The 21,491-nt window shown below is 42.6% G+C and overlaps 1 protein-coding gene across 1 annotated transcript in view; it reads right to left on the reverse strand.

Moving 5' to 3' along the window:
• The window catches only part of KIF5C (kinesin family member 5C), a 161,001-nt gene that overhangs the window by 52,305 nt on the left and 87,205 nt on the right, over positions 1-21,491 (reverse strand). The window contains exons 11-12 of the mRNA XM_033231561.1: positions 13,116-13,264; positions 1,288-1,463 (exon numbers count right to left, since the gene is read on the reverse strand). Coding sequence (XP_033087452.1) covers positions 1,288-1,463; positions 13,116-13,264 — 325 coding nt within the window. The remainder of the gene's footprint in view (positions 1-1,287; positions 1,464-13,115; positions 13,265-21,491) is intronic.

Raw genomic sequence — 21,491 nt, forward strand, 5'->3', positions numbered from 1 at the left:
TTACTAAAAATGAGCCCATCAGTTCTAAAATTAGAAAAAAATGCATATGGTCTAATGTTCTTTACTGTTTAAACAATAGCAATTCCTTGGAGAAATCAAGAAATTGCATATACTGTTAACTTACTATTGATCTATTTTTTTCTCTTTGAAGTTTTGCATAAAATACATAGACAGAAATGGAAGATAACGGTATGCTTGGAGCCTAAAGGGCAAGTAACTCATCTCATGGGTGTGAATATTTTATTAAATGTGTTTTCAGAAGGGTAGGATGACCCCAGAATAATGCTGTGGTTATAGTGCAAGCTCTTGGAATCACAAACAAGCAGAACTAGCTTCCTTAAGGCGATCAGTCACATTCAGCTTGCAAAGGTTATACCAGACTCTGAGCTTTACCCTAAAGAGAGAGGCCTGTAAGATTAATGGCAATGTTAACATAACAAAGCTGTTTCACACAAGCCAGAGGTGTCCCTAAGCACTCTGAGCTGAACCACAATAGAAAAGATTAAATCAGACTAAAAATATCAGCAACCTTGATGAAATGAACTGAACTGAAAGGATTTAGAATATTCCAAGGGCAACATGCCAAAATCATATAAAACATCAATTTAATTCTCATGCCTCTGGGATTCCTAACCCAACCTTTAATTGGTTCTCCCAGTGTTCTCCAACGCCTCTTTTCCTCTATGCCAACTTGTGCATTTACATGACTATTTGAGTCCTAAAAGCTTGTCATAAAATTGGACATCCCCAATTAGCATGTTCAAACTACTTCATTCAAGAATATATCAGTGAAAAGAGCTTCACCAATTAGGTAAAGCCATCAGACCACACTACTATCTGTTTCTCATCCCAGAGCCTTATAGCTATATGATTCAAGTATACGCTTGAATTTTGGGAGTCACCACCTTTGCCCCTAGCTGAGGCTACTGCTGGAGTTTCCAAGAGGTGAAGAGAAGAAAGGAAAGGAGACTTAAAGATCACAGACACTCACACACCCCGCCTTTCATGCAGTAATCAGCCCAGTCCAATTTCTGGAAGACAAGACTCTAAGTAACAACTGCCTGTCTGTCTAGGCCAACACACTGCTCTTTCAATCAAGTTCCCTTTAACATTTCCAATCCACATGAATCAAGCTCCCTGAGTCTACACCATTAAAGTGCTAGGGTAGGTATTAGAAAACCAGACATAAAGATCGGGCTGTAGCCCTACATCAGCTCCATAGGGAGCTGGGACTGCCCTCTTTCATCTTTGTAGCGGAGTGAGAACTATAAATCTCTGGCCACAGACCTTGTCATCCAGTTGTCTGTAGAGACTAGAGATCTCTTCATCATACTTCTCTTTCTCCTCTGTAGAGATGCCAGCAACAACAGGAGCAATATTGTCTATGATGGGGGTGTTATCACAAGGCTCCAGGTTCTTCTGGTCCTTGGCACTGATCTGTTCATCCTCAGGCACAGCTTCTCCTGTAAAACATAGCCGAGCAGAGTTGGGGATTAAAGAAATTGAGCATGAAACCCTCCAGGAGGAATACTAAAAATAACCAATCCTGGTGAAAAATACACAGAGGACACAATAAAGGGTTGTTGTGTGGTTACAGTTTGTGTTCTTTCTATTTGATAAGAAAGGTCTTAGTGAATTGGCCAAAACAAGTCTAAGAAAAAAGAGAACTGTGTAAAATCTCCTCTCAAGATGCATCCCTGAAGTAAACTGATTCCAAGCTACTCCAACATGCAGAGATGCCTGAATTCTTTACATTCATTTTGCTTTAGTTGAGGAATATCCTGGGGCTTCACTAGAGTCATATTCTCTCTAGTGATTGATTAAAAAGGAAACAGACCTCTAAGGCATCCTAATTATGAATTAATTATGTCACTGTTTCATTAATAGAAACAGCCAAGTAAAGAAACACACTGGCATTGTTTGATAGAACACTGTAAGGCTCAAATCCTCTGAATTCAAGAATCTCTGAATCTGAGGTCAGAAGAGAGGGTAGCCCTGGATCCAAGACCAGCGCTGCAAAAGCTCGCATTTCAATACCACTGTCTCCCCCAGGAAGCCAGAATTAATTGGCTCTGCTGGAAAGTTCAAATAGAATAATCTACTCTGATATCAGGTAGTCTTAGGCAAGAAATGCAGCCAATCTAGACTATCTTGCAGAGATCCTACCTACGACTTCTCAGTCTGCAGAGTAGCATTTGTTGGGGCCTTCAAAGGAAGAATTGCCAAATTTGACAACCAAATTGATGGAAAAGGTACAGCTCGCAAGCTGGCCAGTGGCTGTCTCCAACAAGAACATCAAAGACATAAAGTGCATAAAAAGGATTCTAAGAAATCTACTGGCCCCATTGAGTCTCCCAAATATCTTCCTGGAAAGCAAAACCAAACCCAACATACTTTTCCATCACAGTGTTTACCATCAACACCACAATCATCTTGCTGCAGTCAGTAGTCAGAGTGTCTGCAGTATTCCAAGCCTCACCCCAGTTCTCAGCCCACAAAATCCATTTTGTAAAAATTCCCCAGGAAAACTGCATTGAGTCAGAGAGTTTTTCAAAAATAAATGATAGAAGGCGGGGCATAGTGGCTCAGGCCAAGACGGGCAGAAAACTTGAGGCCAGAATTCAAGACCAGCCTGGCCAACATGGCAAAATACCATCTCTAGCAAAAATACAAAATTCACTATTTGTACAAAAATACCAAAATTAGCTGGGCGTGGTGGTGCATACCTGTAATCCCAGCTATTTGGGAGGCTGAGGAACGAGAATCGCTTGAACCCGAGAGGCGAAGGTTACAGTGAGCCGCGATAGTGCCATTGCACTCCAGCCTGGGCACCAAGAGCGAGACTTTGTCTCAATAAATAAATAAATAAAAATAAATAATAGAGTAACTGAGATCTCAATCTGTGGCTTCATTAACAATATATATCATGCTTCAAGGAACCCACCTGAACACTGTACACATTTATCTCAATATAAACAAAACACTGTCATAGTTTAGTTCTGCTGCTTATGACTCCATTATCTCGCTGAATAACCACAAAATACAACATGGGGCCTCCGTGTTAAGTAAAATTAACAGCCAATGTTTTCACTTTTGTATCACAGTTCCATTTGAAGCAGCAACTTGAAGCAAAACGTAGAATAAACCATTACTTTGCTGAATACAAAATTAAGCCAACCCTTTTTCCTTTTCCAACAAGACTGTGCTATACTTAAGCATTTTTTCTAAAATTATTGACCTGAAACAAAACCAGAATATCAGAGTAGCCTTTGAACTGAACCTGAACCAAATCAATATTTCATTCAGTTCCAATTCCTAGCTTAAAATATCCATCAACACAACAACCTTAGTGTGCAGACTGGATTTCATCCAGTTAAAGGATCTATATTCTCTACAGTCTGCTAAATCCATGGGCTATAAAAGAAGTACCGTGTTCTTTTTTTTTTTCTTAAACATATTAGATAGAGATAGATAGATAGATGGAGATAGATAGATAGATAGATAGATAGATAGATAGATAGATTTTCTAACCACATAAATAATTCAGGATACATTCTTAACATAAACAACTCAAGCAATGTGGAATATACAACTAAAACTTGAAAGTCCTCCTTCACCCCTCCCTTCTAATTCTGTTCCTTCCCCAGAGAAATTTACCACTAACACTTTGGTAAATACCCTTCCTTGGCCGGGCGCGGTGTCTCAAGCCTGTAATCCCAGCACTGTGGGAGGCCGAGACGGGCGGATCACGAGGTCAGGAGATCGAGACCATCCTGGCTAACACGGTGAAACCCCGTCTCTACTAAAAATACAAAAAAACTACCCGGGCGAGGTGGCGGGCGCCTGTAGTCCCAGCTACTCGGGAGGCTGAGGCAGGAGAATGGCGTGAACCCGGGAGGCGGAGCTTGCAGTGAGCTGAGATCCGGCCACTGCACTCCAGTCCGGGCGACAGAGCGAGACTCCGCCTCAAAAAAAAAAAAAAAAAAACAAAAAAAACTAGCTGGGTGAGGTGGCGAGCGCCTGTAGTCCAAGCTACTCGGGAGGCTGAGGCAGGAGAATGGCGTGAACCCGGGAGGCGGAGCTTGCAGTGAGCTGAGATCTGGCCACTGCACTCCAGCCTGGGCGACAGAGCAAGACTCCGTCTCAAAAAAATAAAAATAAATAAAAATAAAAAATATATTTAAAAAAATACCCTTCCTCTTCTTGGATTGTGACAGTATCTCTAATTTTTGAGCTCTAGCTTCTGAAATTTGGGAACAGGGCAATCCAGTACAGTATGAATTTAATCTTCCAGCTTAGGCATGACAAAGATGAAATTCTTAGCTATACTAGACCAGACACCAACCAGAACATGGTCATATTATCCACAGGCTAACTCACTCCAAGTAAAGAGGTAAGATACAAAAACATCTGGAAGAGACATATTCCCTGTGTTCTTTGGTTTCAAATGGCCAAAGAGGCAATGGTATCATGAGGCTAGGGTGAGCTAAGGAGCTGCCCAGTGTATGTTTTGATTCAGCTGAGTGGGCAGGGGCCGGGGTAGACTTCTATAACCTTAGCAGCAAGTGACCTGTTCTAACCAAAGTCACAGGCCTGACTTCCCCTAAAGCTGCCCTCTTCTCCCATTAAGGAATTACAGCATCACCAAGTAGAAGGGTTGTCCCAGATGGCAGAGATCCATCAAGTTAGCCAATGCTGCTACAAGGCACTGTGAAAGTAGTCAAGAGACTCCGTCATCTCCAGTGCTATGGCAGGACGCTAAAGCCACATTGTACCTTTAAACAGGTCTCATTAATCACAAGCCCATCTCCTGCTTACTCTCTTGGTTTACTTTTTGTAAAGGAGAGGAAATAACAATGCCTTTATCACAGGGTTGTTCTAAAGATAAATGAAGATAGCATATGTAAAAAGCACAAAAGGCAATATGGTTTAAAGTCCATCTCTTATCCCCTCCTCTCCCTGACTTGGCAGATAAATTACTATTTTTACTTATTCTGTGATTTGTGTTTCTGAGATCTTCACAATAACTTTGTGGCTGGAGCTCAGTTCCAAAAATAAAACATGGTATAGCCATGCAAGTCCCTTTCAGGTTTATTTTTATTATTATTAAAACAGTATTTGAAACCTACAGCAGACTTTGTGGTTTCTCTCGAACAATTCTCTCAATCAAAGCATTAACATGTCTCCTACAAAGCTACATCTAAACAACCAGTTCTTTTCAGTTTATATTCTAAAGGTCAGGCAGTCAGGATTATTTTTTACAGCAGCCATTTCAACGGAGAAGAACAAAGCCGCAACACGCAGTAACTAAAGCAGCACAGCTCCTGCCCGGAGAGGAACCAAGAGCTGGTTTTCCAACACCACTGCCCTCCAAAGGGCCGAGAAAATGACTTCCAGAAGCGTCCTGGTAACTACACCGTCCGGCTCACAAACACGTCCGGGGACTGTAAATCCCCAACACTAGGCAAGACCTGACACTAGCTTATCTGTCTCCATGGCAATCTCACCACACTAATGGAGAATATTCCCTGCACTGCAGTGGACCGAGTCTCTGGAGAAGCCCCCACATGGTGATTATGGAATAACTGATTCGAACAAGGAAGACAGCTGCAAACAGACTCTAGAGAAATAACGCCCTGAACTCTGGTGGGAGAAGGAGAAAAAGACCACCAAAGGAAGATTAGCATCTATTTTTAGTCTCCCTCTTTGCATTAAAAGCAGATTTCTCTTAGTTTAGCCTCTGAGGCTTATACCTGCTGTCTATAGGAAAAGAGCTCATAATATTGTAAAGCATCTGAAAGGCCTCCCCCTACACACACTCTGAAAACCTTCCCCTTCTTTAAATAAGCATCCTGGCATTTACCATTGTCAGATGTAATTACCTTTAAGGACTAAAAAGATTTGTGTTTACATAGGAGCATTCACTGAAGCATACCTGTAAGGCTTACAGAGCATTCTAATTATAAAATAAAAACTCCCAGAGGGCGTAAATAACATCTCTACAAAAAACAGAAATCCATCAACGGCAACGGATGAGAATGACACACTAATCAAAAATTCTCATTCGGGCTATTAAAATTTCTAAAATAGGTTTTTGGGGTTTTTTTTTTAAAGAAAGAAAACCATTAGATTGCCAGTAATTCATTAAAATTTCACACATGAAATAGCAACAAGCTAGTTATCCTTTTCATAAGTTGAGTTCCTAAAGCCTCAGGAGAACACAGAAAGGTAATTGCATTCTCTCAGTAACTCTGGAGCAGAGATTTGCTGGTCACTCACAGCTTCCGCCAGAAACCACAGCAGATCTGGCAAACGAGATGCTTTCTTTTAATACCAATTAAATCGGCCCAGTGGCAGACCTAATGGTAGGTAATTTCTATATCAAAGAAACTAAAAGGAAATCTTTAAGTTGCCAGATGGGTGAGAGCAGCTGGCTACAAGATGTCATTATATAAATGTGATGTTAAAACAAAAAAAAATTCCTTGATGAGATTATTTGCATGCAAATAGCATCTTTCACCCTCATTCCTAAAAATACTGTAAGCAGCTTAAAACATCCTCTAATCCCTCCTAGAGTGATTTTCCAATAAACTGGTCGCCTGGGACTCTGCATCCTCCTTACATTCATGACCTCCTGAACAGGCCACAACATTCTCTTAGTGGACAGACTAAGGTATTTCTATTACAGGGTTTGGTTGTGTTCTCAAAAGCAAGCAGAGGGCCTAGTAAATTAGATCTCTCCAATGAAATGTTAATTTCTGAGAGTCCATTATAATCATGGATCTGAGAAGGGGGCCAGCATCTTCGAAAATTTAATGCTAAAAAAGCAAATTGTGTTCCAACTGTGGCGGTCCCAAAGTTCCACAAAGCCCCAGATCAGACTAGAGGCTACAGATTTAGCTAGTTACTGAACCATGCCTGCTGGCCTCACAGGTTTTGAACTGGATGAACAAATCTGCGTTAGAGACTGCCGATTTTTCCACACTTTCTCAGTCTGTGATGAAATTAATTCTTTGCATGACTTCAGCAGATAAGGTAAATCTACATCCACTGTTTTTGAATCTTACAGGCAATTACACAAGATAAGTGAATCTGCAGATACACCAGTTTGCCAGTCATTTCCCTATTCTCCTGACACATGGATTTTCAGGTCCTCCTTTTTCTGACTTAAATCCCTGTAAAAAACTATTTTTCAAGTGTAAAATTCAAAGTATCAGAAGAGAGCACGTGTGAAGACTGACCTGGCAGCAACAGGGAGCTGTGCACGCAGCCTTCACCCCTCCCTCCCCGTCCTCCTGTCAAGAGTTTTCTTGATGGATTGGGAGGAAGTTAGCATGAGCTGGAGCTGTAATTCACTCTGAATCCAACTATCTAACTCTATCTCCATATATAGGATTGTTCGAGTCTTTTCCGCACATATGAGCAACAAAGCAATAGAGCTTTAGAAAAAAATTCCATTTTCTGGCAACTGCCCCACTCCATCTATCTGTTCCTTAAGCAAGCAGGCTGAACAAATCTCTGTGAGGCTAAAGAGCCAACAGAGCCTCCAGATTCGAAGAAAGACCAGTCATTGATTACGGCCCACAAGATGTCACTAGTAGATTGTGGTGAACATTTGTTGCTTTTCAGCCACTCGACACCCATTCTTATAAAATAGCACCTCAACTTCCTTTTAAGGAATTAGCCCCCTCAACTGTGTGCAGTCTTCATCAGACAATTGATCAAAGTGCCCTGCCCTTCCCCAGCCAAGGCACACCAGCAAGCACAGTATTCCCACTTCTATCCTGGGCCTCTGCTTCTCCAACATAATCACATAGAGAAGGGAAAAAAGCGTTAATTCCAGGTGTGGCCACTTAAGAGACCTGCCTGTCTCTGCTGCCTGCTGTCTGCATCCCTGAAGCAGCCCCAGCCTACACTTGTCGGAGCCTGTTGCCTCTGCTATCCTTTGGAGTCTGCGAATCATTCGTATCCTTCTAACGCATTCTCTTTTTGCTTTAGCCAGGCAGTGTCAATTCCTGTCGCTTGCAACCCAAGGATCCTAACTAGCACCCTGGGGAATGGAACCAGGCCAGTGGGTGGCTCTCCTTAGCCCCATGCACATGCCCGGAGTTATCCTGCCTCCATGGCAATGTCAGAAAGGAATTAAAGCTTAGTGTAGTGTATGTGATGTGAGTCACAGGCCTTCTTCTGAGAATCAAGGTTTAACAGTGCCCAGAGGAGAAAACTGCTCGGCCTACATTCTGAAGTGGCCCCTGTCTTAGCTGCAGCTGCTATGAGAAAAGTAACACAGACTGGGTGGCTTATACAGAATTTATTTCTTACAGTTCTGGAGGCTAGAAGTCCAAGATCAGAGTGACAGCATGGTTGGGCCCTCCTGGTGAGGGCCCTCTTCTGAGTTTGCAGATGGCATCTCATTATAGTCTTACATAGTGGAGACCAGAGGGAAGGAAGCTCTCTCAGAACTCACAGGACACGAATCCCATTCATGAGGGTCCATCCTCAGAACCCTACCACCTCCTAAAGGCCCCACCTCCTACTATCACCACCTTAGGGATTAAGATTTCAACATATGAATTCGGGTGGACACAAAACATTCCATCTATAGCACCCATCGAGCTACAAAGGGTTGAAAATTGGTACAGGTGGAGGTGTGGGGGAGGGTGAGACCAACCTCTAGGCATGTAATAGACAATGCAGTATTTCACCAATTTTGAATGATTTAGGGCAGGGCGTGCCCTGTCCTGTGGCACAGTACCATCACTGCCAACTGGATCAAACTTACCTATTTTCACTTATGTCCATTAACTGCCTGCACCTGATCTGTAGTTGATTTCCTACTCCTTTGTATTGCTACTTCATTCTATATAACAGCAAGTAGGAAAAAGCACAAGCATGCGTGCGCACGTGCACACACACACACGCACACACACTTTGCTACACACACTCCTTCCTTGCTATCCAGCAGCTGAAGTATAGCAGCCAAACTCTTAAATTATAAATACCACGCAAAGAAAGAAACCTTTTTCCCGGGGAGGGTGCACACAATTGACAAGGCCTCTTTAACTTGTTGCGACCGCAATGTGGAAATATCAATACCCAGAAAATGTTGAGGGGAACTAAGTAGCCACCTCCTACAAGTTTAGAACCAATGTGTGTGTTGAGTTTCAAAGGAAAGTTGGCAATATCCTGCCACGCTGGTTTTAGTGAAGGGCACTGATGCTTTTTTACTCCACATCTCAAAAGCCCAGCTCTCACGTTTACACACACCAGCCATGCCCTCATTATCTTCTGCTCTGAAGAATTAGGACATGTGGGACACCATGGAAGGGCTTCCAGTGCCCCCTTTTTTTTGGCGTGATATTTATTACACCCATCTACCTGGCCCTGCACACAAATCAGCTTGATGAGCAGGCTGCGCAGACAATAGAAAGAGAATGAACTTTAGAGTCAGGCCCACTCAGTTCAGATCGCAGCTTTACCAGAGACTGATCCACTTGGGGACATTTTCGGGCCTGTCATTCATGGTCACATTGGCTACTTGAGGACTAACTGCCCAGAGTCAGAACATAAGAAAAAGCCTGGCCTGGTCTGTTGTCCCTATGACACCCACTGGCACATCACATGAGACGCAGAGTTACTCTTTGAGGTAGATCTGCCCCCTCGATGGGACAAAGGACCTCTCCCCACCTCCTCACTGTCCCTCACTACTCTCCTTCTTGCCTGAAACTTACATCACTAGAGTCAGTTCTCTACATTTAAGAACTTTGCCCCCCGAAAAATCACCTTTAAATACAAATGTTAGCTGGGGAGGAAAGGAGAGCTCTGTGGAATCCCTCCAATTCCCTTCTCCCATCACAACCAGTGGTGACATGGCAATGGGGATGTTGGGAGCCTCTCAGACTCTGTCTTCTCTTCTTTCTCTGTAGTCCAAAGGGCCCTCACACCTACCTATGCCTTCAATTACTACCAAAAGATTGATGACTCCAACTCAAGCAGATCCTCTGAGCTCCAGACCCTCAGACCTAACTTCTTATCTGAATAATGTTCCCCTGGATGTTCCACGGGAACCCCAAACTCCCTCCTCCCTCACCCTTGGTTCTTCTCCAGCATCCCCAGTCTTAGGGAATGGTCTCACCCTCCATCCAGCTCGGCAAGCCGGAAAACTCACAGCTGTTATTGAAACGTCCCTCTCCCATAGCCAACTCCTCACCACACCCAGCTAATTTCTCCTCCTAAATACCTCCCAGGTTTATCCATTTCTCTCCCTTCCTACTGCCCTCTCACTTCAATACCATCACCTCATCCCTGGAAGACCACTCCAGCTCCCAGCCCTCCTCTCTGACCTGCAGTCCACTCTCCAATACAGCCGATGGATCTTCAAAAATTTGAAGGTATGACCCACAGCTTAACACCCTTGACCAAAATCCTGAACACAGGAGAGCTCCGCCTATTCCTCCAGCCCATCTTAGGCCAGTGCTCCCCGCTGGCCTATGTCCTCCATTCTCAGAGCCCCCACCTCACCTCATGTCCCATATTTTGCCCGGCTAACTGCTGCTTCTCTCAGATACTAATCTCCATATTGCATACTCAAGGAACCATTCTTCACTGGCTTCTCAGTCAAGGTCAGGGCACCCTGTTGTATAACTCTTGACACCTGTGCTTTCCGTTCTTGGTATGCAGCATGGACGATCATCATACATTTATTGATGAGGACTGGCATTTACCTCCCTCCCAGCTCAGACCGTCCTGAGGGCAGAGACCACATCTGACTGCCCACCCTTTAATCTCCAGCACCTGCATTAAGCATATGTTTGCTTCACATACATTTATTGGAGGTCTACTCTGTGCCAGAGTATATCATCATACATTATTTTTCCCGAATTATGTAACTTAAGGGCTCGTGTAGGATCTCATCCAAGAGGGCACCAAAAACAGCACATTTCTTTCTTTTTTTGAGATGGAGTTTTGCTCCTTTTGCCCAGGCTGGAGTACAATGGCATGATCTTGGCTCACTGCAACCTCCACCTTTGGGGTTCAAGCGATTTTCCTGCCTCAGCCTCCCAAGTAGCTGGGATTACAGGCATGCGCCACCATCCCTGGCTAATTTTGTATTTTTTAATAGAGACAGGGTTTCTCCATGTTGGCCAGGTTGATCTCAAACTCCCGACCTCAGTTGATCTGCCTGCCTCGGCCTCCCAAAGAGCTGGGAGAAAACAGTACATTTCTAAGGAGATTTGCAAGGTGTTTGAAGATTGACAGTTAAAATGATGTCCAAGTAAAGAGGCCAAAAACAGGACTGAGTGCCCAAAAGATGCTAGGCATGACGGTGAGTCAGGCCAACAGGACAGTGGGCAGATCCCAGAGGATGGCATTTGATGAGGGATGGAGAACTGCAAGGTTAAAGTTTGGCAAGAGATGGAAAAGGATGGGAGAAAAAAGGTTCATTGCCCACCCTGTAATGTTTCTAAAGCCAGCACCCCCAATCCTTTACCAAAAGGCTTTACTAAATGTCCTGGTCACCCAACAGAGAACTGACCTGGAGGATTCCCGAAATAAAACTTCATATGGCTACTCCCCACCTTGCCAACTACTGTTCCCGACTCTCCCATTCCGGCCAAATTGCAAGGAATCATCCACCAGCCTCAGGTGCTGAATTAGTCAATTATTCTAGCAGCTTTCCAAACACGTGTGCTGCTAGAAAATCTTTCAAAAGTAAAAGAATCATGTTATTTAGGCTACTAGGTCATTTTTGAAACCTGTCTTGAATTCTCATTTGCCATGTAATTGTTTTTCTATTAAAAAATAGCTCATTGACACCTCACCCTTACTAGCAAAAAGCAGTGGCAAACATGTAATCACAAGACAATCTGCTGCAGTTACGAACAGTCAGTGTTACCTCCGGATCCTGCACAAGAGCCCCCGGGCTCCTACCTTTACCCAAAGCTGAGGTATTGCTGCAGCACCTAAAATATTGAGTACAGCAGCAGAGGACCTGAAGAACCACTTCCAACTATCCGCCATTCCCCTACACACACACCAACCTGCCTTATTTTAGTTAAAAAGAAAAAAAAAATTAAAAAGCCTTCTACCTTCTAACCTACGTCACAATGCTAAAATCACTAAAATAATCTGTCTGCACTTAGATCTGGAAACCCCTCTTAACACCTCACCCACAACCCACCCACCCACTGCATGTCAGCTCTCTGAGATATTTTCTCCCAGTAGAACAAACCAAAGAGAATGTTTTGGGGAAGAAGGAAAACGAGTCACGAACCAAGCCTTTAAGACTCCATTTTAGCACAGGGCTCCTTCAAGAGCCCTATATTTCCGGCATGAAGATGAGTTCGGTCAAAAAATGCAAGTATTTGCCAGAGGTAGACTTTTAACCCCAAACCAGTGATAAAACTCACATAGGAGAGAATGATATTTTTCATGTAAGTCAAAAGCAGTCTGAGCCACTAAGTCTCAGGCACTTTCCTCTAACCTACAAATAGGGGTACCAGCAAGTTATTACAATATTGGATAGAGGGCATCTCATTGGAAGCAGATTAAGGCAGTCTTGCAGATAATCACTGGTCCACACTAACAATGAATGCTAGCCAAGTGATGGGATGGGGATGGTGCCTGTGTTAGGGACTAAGAAAATCTCTGCTTGTTCATGCAGGTTGTTGCCAGGAGGAATCAAGCTGTACCATTGTCCCAGCTTTCCCAAGTGCCTCCCAGGATGCCAACAGTCACAAGAAAAAGAAAGTACACACTCGGCCACGCATGGTGGCTCACATCTATAATCCCAGCACTTTGGGAGGCCGAGGTGGGTGGATCACTTGAGGTCAGGAGTTGAAGATTAGCCTGACTAACATGGTAAAACCTCATCTACACTAAAAAAAAAAATTACAAAAATTAGCCGGGTGTGGTGCTGCGTGCTTGTAATCCCAGCTACTCGGGAGGCTGAGGTAGGAGAATGGTTTGAACCCTGGAGGTGGAGGTTGCAGTGAGCCGAGATCACACCACTGCACTCTAGCCTGAGTGACAGAGCAAGACTCTGTCTGAAAAAAAATAAAAATAAAAAAAAAGCACACACTCATGCCTCACTCTTCCTCTTTACTTTTCCTTACCATTCCTCCACCTGTTCAGCTCCATCTCCAGATGCTGGATAACATTCTTCAAAGTCTTGTTTTTCTCTTTTTCTTTTTCATATTTCTTCTTCCATTCTTCTGCTGTCAGTTCTAGGTTCACAGAGACTGTATTCTTGATGGTCTTAGCTCTGGGATTAAAAACATAAGGGGACAATTCAGCTCATTATTAGCATTAGCTAAATCAATATGATTAAGCCCGAGATTCCTCATGTCAAAAGACTGGAGATAGGGAAGCAGAAAGGATCCTGTGGCTTTCACCAACCATCCTCCTAACTGGACTAATGGCACCACTACCCCTTGAGGCTTCAAGATCATCCTTTCCTTTTCTCCTTCACATCCCACCGGTCTCTAAATCTAATGGACGTTTATTTGAATTGTCTCAGGGTTTCCTCTTTCCCTCGTCCGTCTGCTACTGTCTTAGTCTGTGTCCTCAGCCATCCTTATGGTTATAGTCTTTTTCAAATGTTCAGTACCCTCCTTTAAGCCCCCTGAATACCATCACCAGATTTACCTTCCTAAGTTGAGGTTCTTTTCAGTTCAATTAACATTTATGAATTTGAGGTACACCAAGACAGATGGACGAGGTCTCTGGCCTCTTGGAGCTTAGAGTTTCTTATACCAATGATATACAGACAGAAATAATAGAATCAATTATTTCTCTTCCTCACCTGTGGTACCCAGAACCACCCCTGATGTATTTAACACATCAACACATGCCTCATGGGTCAGGTGGGTCCTGTAGCCAGGTGACACTATGGCTCCCTGCTGAGCCATCACAGCCCATCATCACCATGTGGTGAGGAGGCCCCACGGTATTCAGATCATCACATTTTCCAAGAAAAATCAGAAACTCTTTTTTCTTTAATTTGTGTCTCCCAGTTTTAAACTATTTATAAAAATAATGGGCCGGGCGCAGTGGCTCAAGCCTGTAATCCCAGCACTGTGGGAGGCCGAGACGGGCGGATCACGAGGTCAGGAGATCGAGACCATCCTGGCTAACACGGTGAACTCCCGTCTCTACTAAAAATATAAAAAAACTAGCCGGGCGAGGTGGCAGGCGCCTGTAGTCCCAGCTACTCGGGAGGCTGAGGCAGGAGAATGGCATAAACCCGGGAGGCGGAGCTTGCAGTGAGCTGAGATCTGGCCACTGCACTCCAGCCTGGGCGACAGAGTGAGACTCCGTCTCAAAAATAAATAAATAAATAAATAAATAAATAATGTGTGGGACAAACAAACACGCCTAATGGCCACCATTTTGCCACTTCCAGTACAGGAGATGATGCGATCTCCTGGGGCACATGGCCTGGGGGGTTGTGATGCCACAGGGATGCTACCTGGAGAGTAACCCAAAGGGGCTACTGTAGACAGCAAATCAGTAGCTGCACCAGGTGATACCAAAAACAAAAGCCACGGCTCACCTCAGCATGCACAGAAACGAACACCTAAGTAGCCTTGTCCAATTGAAAAGGGAACTCCACTTAGGCTCTCTTTTTAAGAAGCTAAAGCTTCATTAAAAACTATGTGATATCCTGTTTTATTTGCTATTGACTTTTTCATTTGGAACTTCCAACAATTATTACACCGTCATATTTGCCAGCACAATCTGATTTGTGATTCGGGTTAATTACTGTTGTCAGCAAATGACATCCTGATTTCTATTTCAGTGCAAGAAATGCAGCAGTCCTCACCAGCACTACAGATGTCATTCCAAAAATTCATTGCTAAAGCAGACAACTAAATAACCCAACTGTCAAAAGAGGAGTTTAACAACTTCAATGTAAGACTCCATTTAAGAATTAGGATAACTCTCTCTTGTTCACTGTAGCTTGAGGCTGAGGTCCCCAGAAGTGCTTCGAGCCTAATTTTTCAAATAGCAGCAATTTTATTATTACTTTAAAGTCATAAAGTCTGTTCCTGTTTGACACTCTCACCTCTCCTACTGACATCCTCAGGCAGCACTGTGGATATTTCTCAGACGCAAGCACAAACACCACAAGCATCTATTATCAACTTAGTAAGGCAAAAAGTGAAAAATAACTCATGGCTAAAATACTTATGGACCCTTAAGGGCACACTTCAAGGCTACTAATCTTCCTTTCTAAATCATAAAGAGTCCCTTGATAATTTCACATGATACCAGAAAGAGAAAGCTAAAGCCTCTATGCTGTACTCAGGCAGGTTTAGCCAGAGACACATTTTGTGAGCAGACTCAGCAAGGTTATCACCATTGGTATAACTGGTCCTCATTCTCAAAGTACTTTTTAATATTGCCTAGAAAATCACCACTTCTGTGGTAATCAGGGTCCTGGCAGGAAACAGACGACCTGCTCAAATTGCATGATTTGGAGAGTGCTTAACAAAGGTTTGGAAAGGTGTTGGGAAATAACGAGGGTTAATATGGTACCCACATTAGGTTTGGGGGAGCCATTACTACCCTAAGCTGAAGGGGAGCCAGAGAGAGAAGGCTAGAAGGAAAAGATTGCCTGGTAGGTATGAATTGTAACCGCCATTGGTAGGGACACAGCTAACCCAAAATGATCTGGCAGGGAGGAAGCCAGGAAATAAATACCCGAACCTCATGCTCTTCTCTCCTTCTGATGGCCTGCCTGTGTTCCTTCCCACTGGCTTAACATAACTGGAAGCCAGAGGAAAAGGAGCCCATTGCATGAGCCCAAATCAGTCACCCTCCTAAGTCACAGAGCAGGGCAGAGATGGCACAGAAAAGATCCAGAGGAGTAGCTAAAGATGCGCAACCCAACTTTCATTTAGAACTCAAATAACAGTGGGAATCCGTGGCTCACGCTGGAGCCCAAGACTTCATTCAGCCCAAATGGGGCAAGTGGGGCCTTTACATCCACTAAAGGTAGAATATGAAAAAGTCAGCTTACACTGAGAAAGAAAGATGTTAATTCTCCTAAAATTGTTCTAGAGAATTAAAGTAATCCCCACCTTCCCCCAAGAAAACCCTAAGGGGCTTCTGTATGTGTTATACAAATTGGCTAGCTGATTCTGAAATTTATAATAGAAATGAAAAAAAAAAAAAACAAGAATAGCAAGGTCAGTTCTGAAGATCAAAGTCAGAGGATTAAATACCAACACTTTCTTATAAAGTAAAACTGATCAAATTGTCAGAAACGCTGGAATAAAAACAGAATAAACTGTCCAGAAACAGGCACTCAGAGGACAGTCATCTGACTTATGACAAAAGTGCCCATAAAGAAGAGTGGAAAGGGCAGTCCTTTCAATACATGGTACTGAGGGGAAGCAGAACTTTATCCCCCCCCACCCCCAATACCATGTAAAAATTCTGTTCCAGAGAGATCCCAGACATAAATGTGAAAAGTAAAACAATAAAGCTTCTAGAGAAAATATAGGACAGTATCTTCAAGACCTTGGTGTAGGCAAAGTTTTTTTTTTTTTTTGAGACAGAGTCTCACTCTGTTGCCCAGGTTGGAGTGCACTGGCATGATCTCAGCTCACTGCAATCTCTGCCTCCCGGGTTCAAGCGATTCTCCTGTCTCAGCCTCCAAAGTAGCCGGGATTACAGGTGCATGCCACCATGCCTGGCTAATTTTTGTATTTTTAGTAGTGATGGGGTTTTGCCATGTTGGCCAGGATGATCTCAAACTCCTGACCTCAGGTGATCCGCCTGCCTCAGCCTCCCAAAGCGCTGGGATTGCAGGCATGAGCCACCGTGCCTGGCCAAAGATTTCTTAAATACAACATAAAAGAAAAAATAAATGTGACTTCATTAAAATGAAAAACCTGTCTTCATTAGAAGTCACAATTAAGAGAGTTAAAAGGCAAGTTATAAGGTGAGAGAAGATATATAAAACACATATACCTGACAAAGGACTTACCAAAATAACTCTTTTAAATCAATAAGAAAAAACTGGGCAAAGACTTGCAACAGGCACTTTATAAAAGAAGTGCCAGTAAAACATCTCCTAAAAAGGTGTTTAACATTATTAGCCTAATAATGGCTAAATTAAAACTATAATGAGATACCTTAACACACCCAATAGAATGGCTAAAAAATTTGAAACCGATAATGCCAACGGTTGCTGAGAATGAGCAATGACTGTAACAGTCAACTGCTGCTGGAGAGAGTGTGAATTATTACTGTCGTTCTGGAAAAATCTTTAGTAGTATCTACTAAAGTAGAATATTTCACACCTTATGACCCGCTCCCACCTAACAGAAATGAGGACATATATTCATCCAAAGGCATGACAACCAATGTCGTAGTAACTTTATTTATAATCACCCCAAAATGAAAATAATCCAAATATTCATCAACAGTAGAATGGATACATATAAGCCATATTCATACAACAGAATACTATATAACTGTGAAAAATAAACTACTACTACACCTAACAATGTAGATGAAGTTCACACATAAAATGCTGCATGAAAGAAGCCAGTTACAAAGCAGTACTGCGTGATTTCACTTTTATATAGTTCAAAGACAGGCAATACTAATCTATGTTGATAGAAGTTAGGGTGACAATTACCCTTGACAGTTCGGTGTTGACTGAGAGGGTCCAAGAGAGAGGCTTCCAAGATGCTGGGTGGTGGTCACATGTGCATGTATATTTGTAAAAATAAAATCAGTTATACACTTAGGTTTATGCATTTTACTATATTATATTCAATAAAAATTGAGTTAAGAAAAATAAACTGATGTAGAAAGAAATCAAGTCAGACACAAGAATTTCCAGTTGCAGAATAAACTAGAGTTACTAAGAGAGATACTGAATTTTTGTGCCCCGAGGCTTATTGCGTGTGTGTTTTTTTTAATAGAACAAACATTCTCCTATCAAAAACAATCTTGCAAAGTGAAATAAAGAGGGTCTCAGTCCCTCATTCTCTCAAGAGAGTAAGAGTAAAAGGATATAGAATATCTACAATTTCTTTTTCTTTTTACCATTAACTTTGGCAAATTTTGAGAATGAAGGAGCCTAATGATCACTAGCTTCTTTCTATTTGGACATTCAAAATTCATTTTTCCTTAATTAGCTTTAACTGATTTCAGAGGTAAAAAAAGAAAAAGAAACTGCCATCAATGCAGTTACACAGTGTTCTGCTGTCTTGTGGTTTGGATCTAGGGCGTGAGGCTGCTGGTGGACATGATCCGGAGCTTGAGCACAGGCCTACACATGTGCATTTATTGCTCAGCTTTGTTTCGAAAAGAATTTCAGGTAGGAGCTTACAGGGAGACACAAAATCAAGAAGACAGCAGAAATTAAGAAGTGCTCTTAAGGTAGGTGTTGTGATTTTGTCTAGCAGAAGCTATACAGCAATTGTGATACCAACCAGCCTTATAGTTCTGGGACATTATCTCTTTGATATAGAGAAACAAGCCAATGACCCACAGAAGCCTTATTCTAGCCACTTACTGACTGCTCACTCATCCTCTTTAAAGGTCAAACTGACTGTGATACTATTTGATTAATCCAAAGTGACCTAATCATTCACAAAGAAATACAAAAGTGGGTTCTTCATTTCTAAAAACTCTCAGGGTTTTCAATCAGAGCTCCCACTGTGTACACAGATATCAATGTCTATTCCACCAGTTACAACCATAGCAGGCACTGAGCAAAATCCTAAAGGCTACTCTGGGAAAGAATCCAAAGGCTACTCTGGGAAAGAACTTTAATTCAGTCCTAAATTTATACCTTAACAGCAAGACCTGCTTTTAAAACTGAGTCAAATTGTGAGTATGCCATTATCAGGGTATCTGTTTTGTATCCTTTCCTTGTTTTGGCTTGCTTCAGCAAGTCAAGCACTACTTTAATGATATATGATCTAGGCGTGCCCCGGGTATAAAATCTCTTCTCCCCACAGGGAGGGAATTAGGACCAAATTTTTTAAAGACCTCAAAGCTTATGAATGTTAACCACCCTTAGAAAAGGCAGACCAGGCCGGGCGCGGTGGCTCAAGCCTGTAATCCCAGCACTTTGGGAGGCCGAGATGGGTGGATCACGAGGTCAGGAGATCGAGACCATCCTGGTCTACACCGTGAAACCCCGTCTCTACTAAAAAAATACAAAAAACTAGCCGGGCGAGATGGCGGGCGCCTGTAGTCCCAGCTACTCGGGAGGCTGAGGCAGGAGAATGGCGTAAACCCGGGAGGCGGAGCTTGCAGTGAGCCGAGATCGCGCCACTGCACTCCAGCCTGGGCGACAGAGCGAGACTCCGTCTCAAAAAAAAAAAAAAAGAAAGAAAAGGCAGACCAAGCCCAGTGGACAAAGAGCAGAGGCCACAGTATATCTTCCATCTAGATACTGCAACAGAGACAGTTAAGTCAGAAAAGATTCTCTTAGATATATTCTACTAAAGAATGGAAAGAGGAAACTACCTCCCCATTCTTGAGCATTCTGTTATTTCCTTCCCAGCACCACTCAATCTTTCCATCTCCGAATTTGCAGTTTACATGTTCAGAAGCACATGGCCAGCTTCCAAGACTGCTCATGGTACCCATCTTCACCACCGAGGTTAAACACCCATACGTGATGACACCGAAGGCATCCTCATAAGTTGGCACTTGAACAAAGCCCTCCTTGAATGGGGAAAAGACCTAGAACCACTGCATTCTGATGAGTCTCATCCCCACCTGCTTCCCTAATGGTTTCCTATACTCATATTTCCTGGCCACAGTCAGTTCTAAAAGACATGAGGAGTGCCTACCATTGGCGTTTCTTCTAATTACTTTGGCTTCCCTGGAATAACCACAAAGATGTTTGTTCTTGGTACCTTCATACGTTTTGTTTCAGCATCCTCCTTCTCTCACCAGGTGTTCAGGATAGTGCTGGCATTTGAATAAGGAGCTCTAGACAACCTCACACCTTCAGCACATAGAATAAATCTGTCATGTGTGATTCTGCACTGTGAGTGGTGTGCATGAGACAGAAACAGAGATTCTCCCACTGTGGAAGCAAGAGAGGATAGAAAGTATAGCATTCTTCACTATCAGTCAGAGCTCTCCAGAGAAACAGAACCAATAGAAGATAGAGACAGGTGATAGATAAATATAGATAACATATTATATATCCTGTTGTATACATAAGATCTTATTATATATACATACATATATATTATATATCTCACTCTTTTATTTACTTAAGAAATTGACTCCCATGACTATGGGAGTTTGAAAGTCTGAAAGCCATAGGGCAGGCTGACAGCTGGAAACTGAGGCTGGAGTTGATGTTACCATCTTGAAGCACAATTTTTGTCTTCTCCATGAAACCTCCATTTTAGCTCTTAAGGCCTTCAACTGAGTGGATGATGCTCGCCCCTATTATTGAGGGTAATCTGCTTTGCTTAAAGTCAACTGATTGTAAGTGCAAAGCACATCTACAAAGTACCTTCACAGCAACGCCACGATTTGCATTTGATTAAGTAACTGGGCACTATGGCCTAGCCAAGTTGACACATAAAACTAATCCGAAACTACCTTCTAATTTACTCTGAGACCTAGTTCCCATCTATAACACCAAGCGTTCTTCTGAAAGAACCACTGCTCCAAAGCACCTTCCTGCCTTCTGGTGAGGGAAAGAAGGAGGGTGGGAAGGAGAAATTAAAATTTTGTGCCTTTAAAAAGTTCTAGTCACCTGAGAAACATTCAGAAATGACATGGATAAGGACTGGGCATCTAGTTAAATGTATGTCACCCACAGTATTTCTTCCCCCCAAGAGCAAAAATGAACCCTATTGGTGTCTCAGCAATAGCTCCCCCAACAGGAATGATTTAAGCCTTTTATTCTTTCATGTCAAAGTGTAGTCAAGTATCTGCCTTGGCCAAAATGCTCATTCTACTCTCACAGGTAACATGTTCTCATGTTCTGGTGACATACATTTCATATGCACACTATTCAGGCTCTGCCTAATCTAGCTAGCACTAAACTGGCAGATGACACAATTAAAATGATGACATGACTTTTTTAAGCGCACATCAGGAAAAGAAGAAAGAATATTACTTTCCCTAAGATATCAATTCTCCTTCCACATTCAACATACAAATAAAGCCTTTGAATTATTCATGCTGGATCAATCAAAACTCCTGGTGCCAAATATGTGCTGATTCAGGTCTTCCTAACCACATTGGCCTGTCCCCTCAGAGGGCCTCTTTCCCTTCATTACCACCCCAAATCAAGGTACATTAAATAGGCTTCCAATACAATTGGGTGATTTGAGTTCACACTTCTAAAACATAAATATCTTTTTCAAATAGTGCTGTAAAAGTAGTTTAGAAGAGTAATTAAAGACTACAAAATAGAATTCTGGAAGCCAGAAGAAAAAAATCAATAAAAGTGCTCTAATTTGAGTCTGGCTTTTTGACTTTCTACT

The sequence above is a fragment of the Trachypithecus francoisi genome, unplaced genomic scaffold (assembly GCF_009764315.1).
Source record: "Trachypithecus francoisi isolate TF-2019V2 unplaced genomic scaffold, Tfra_2.0 Lachesis_group13, whole genome shotgun sequence".
NCBI classification, from domain to species: domain Eukaryota; kingdom Metazoa; phylum Chordata; class Mammalia; order Primates; family Cercopithecidae; genus Trachypithecus; species Trachypithecus francoisi.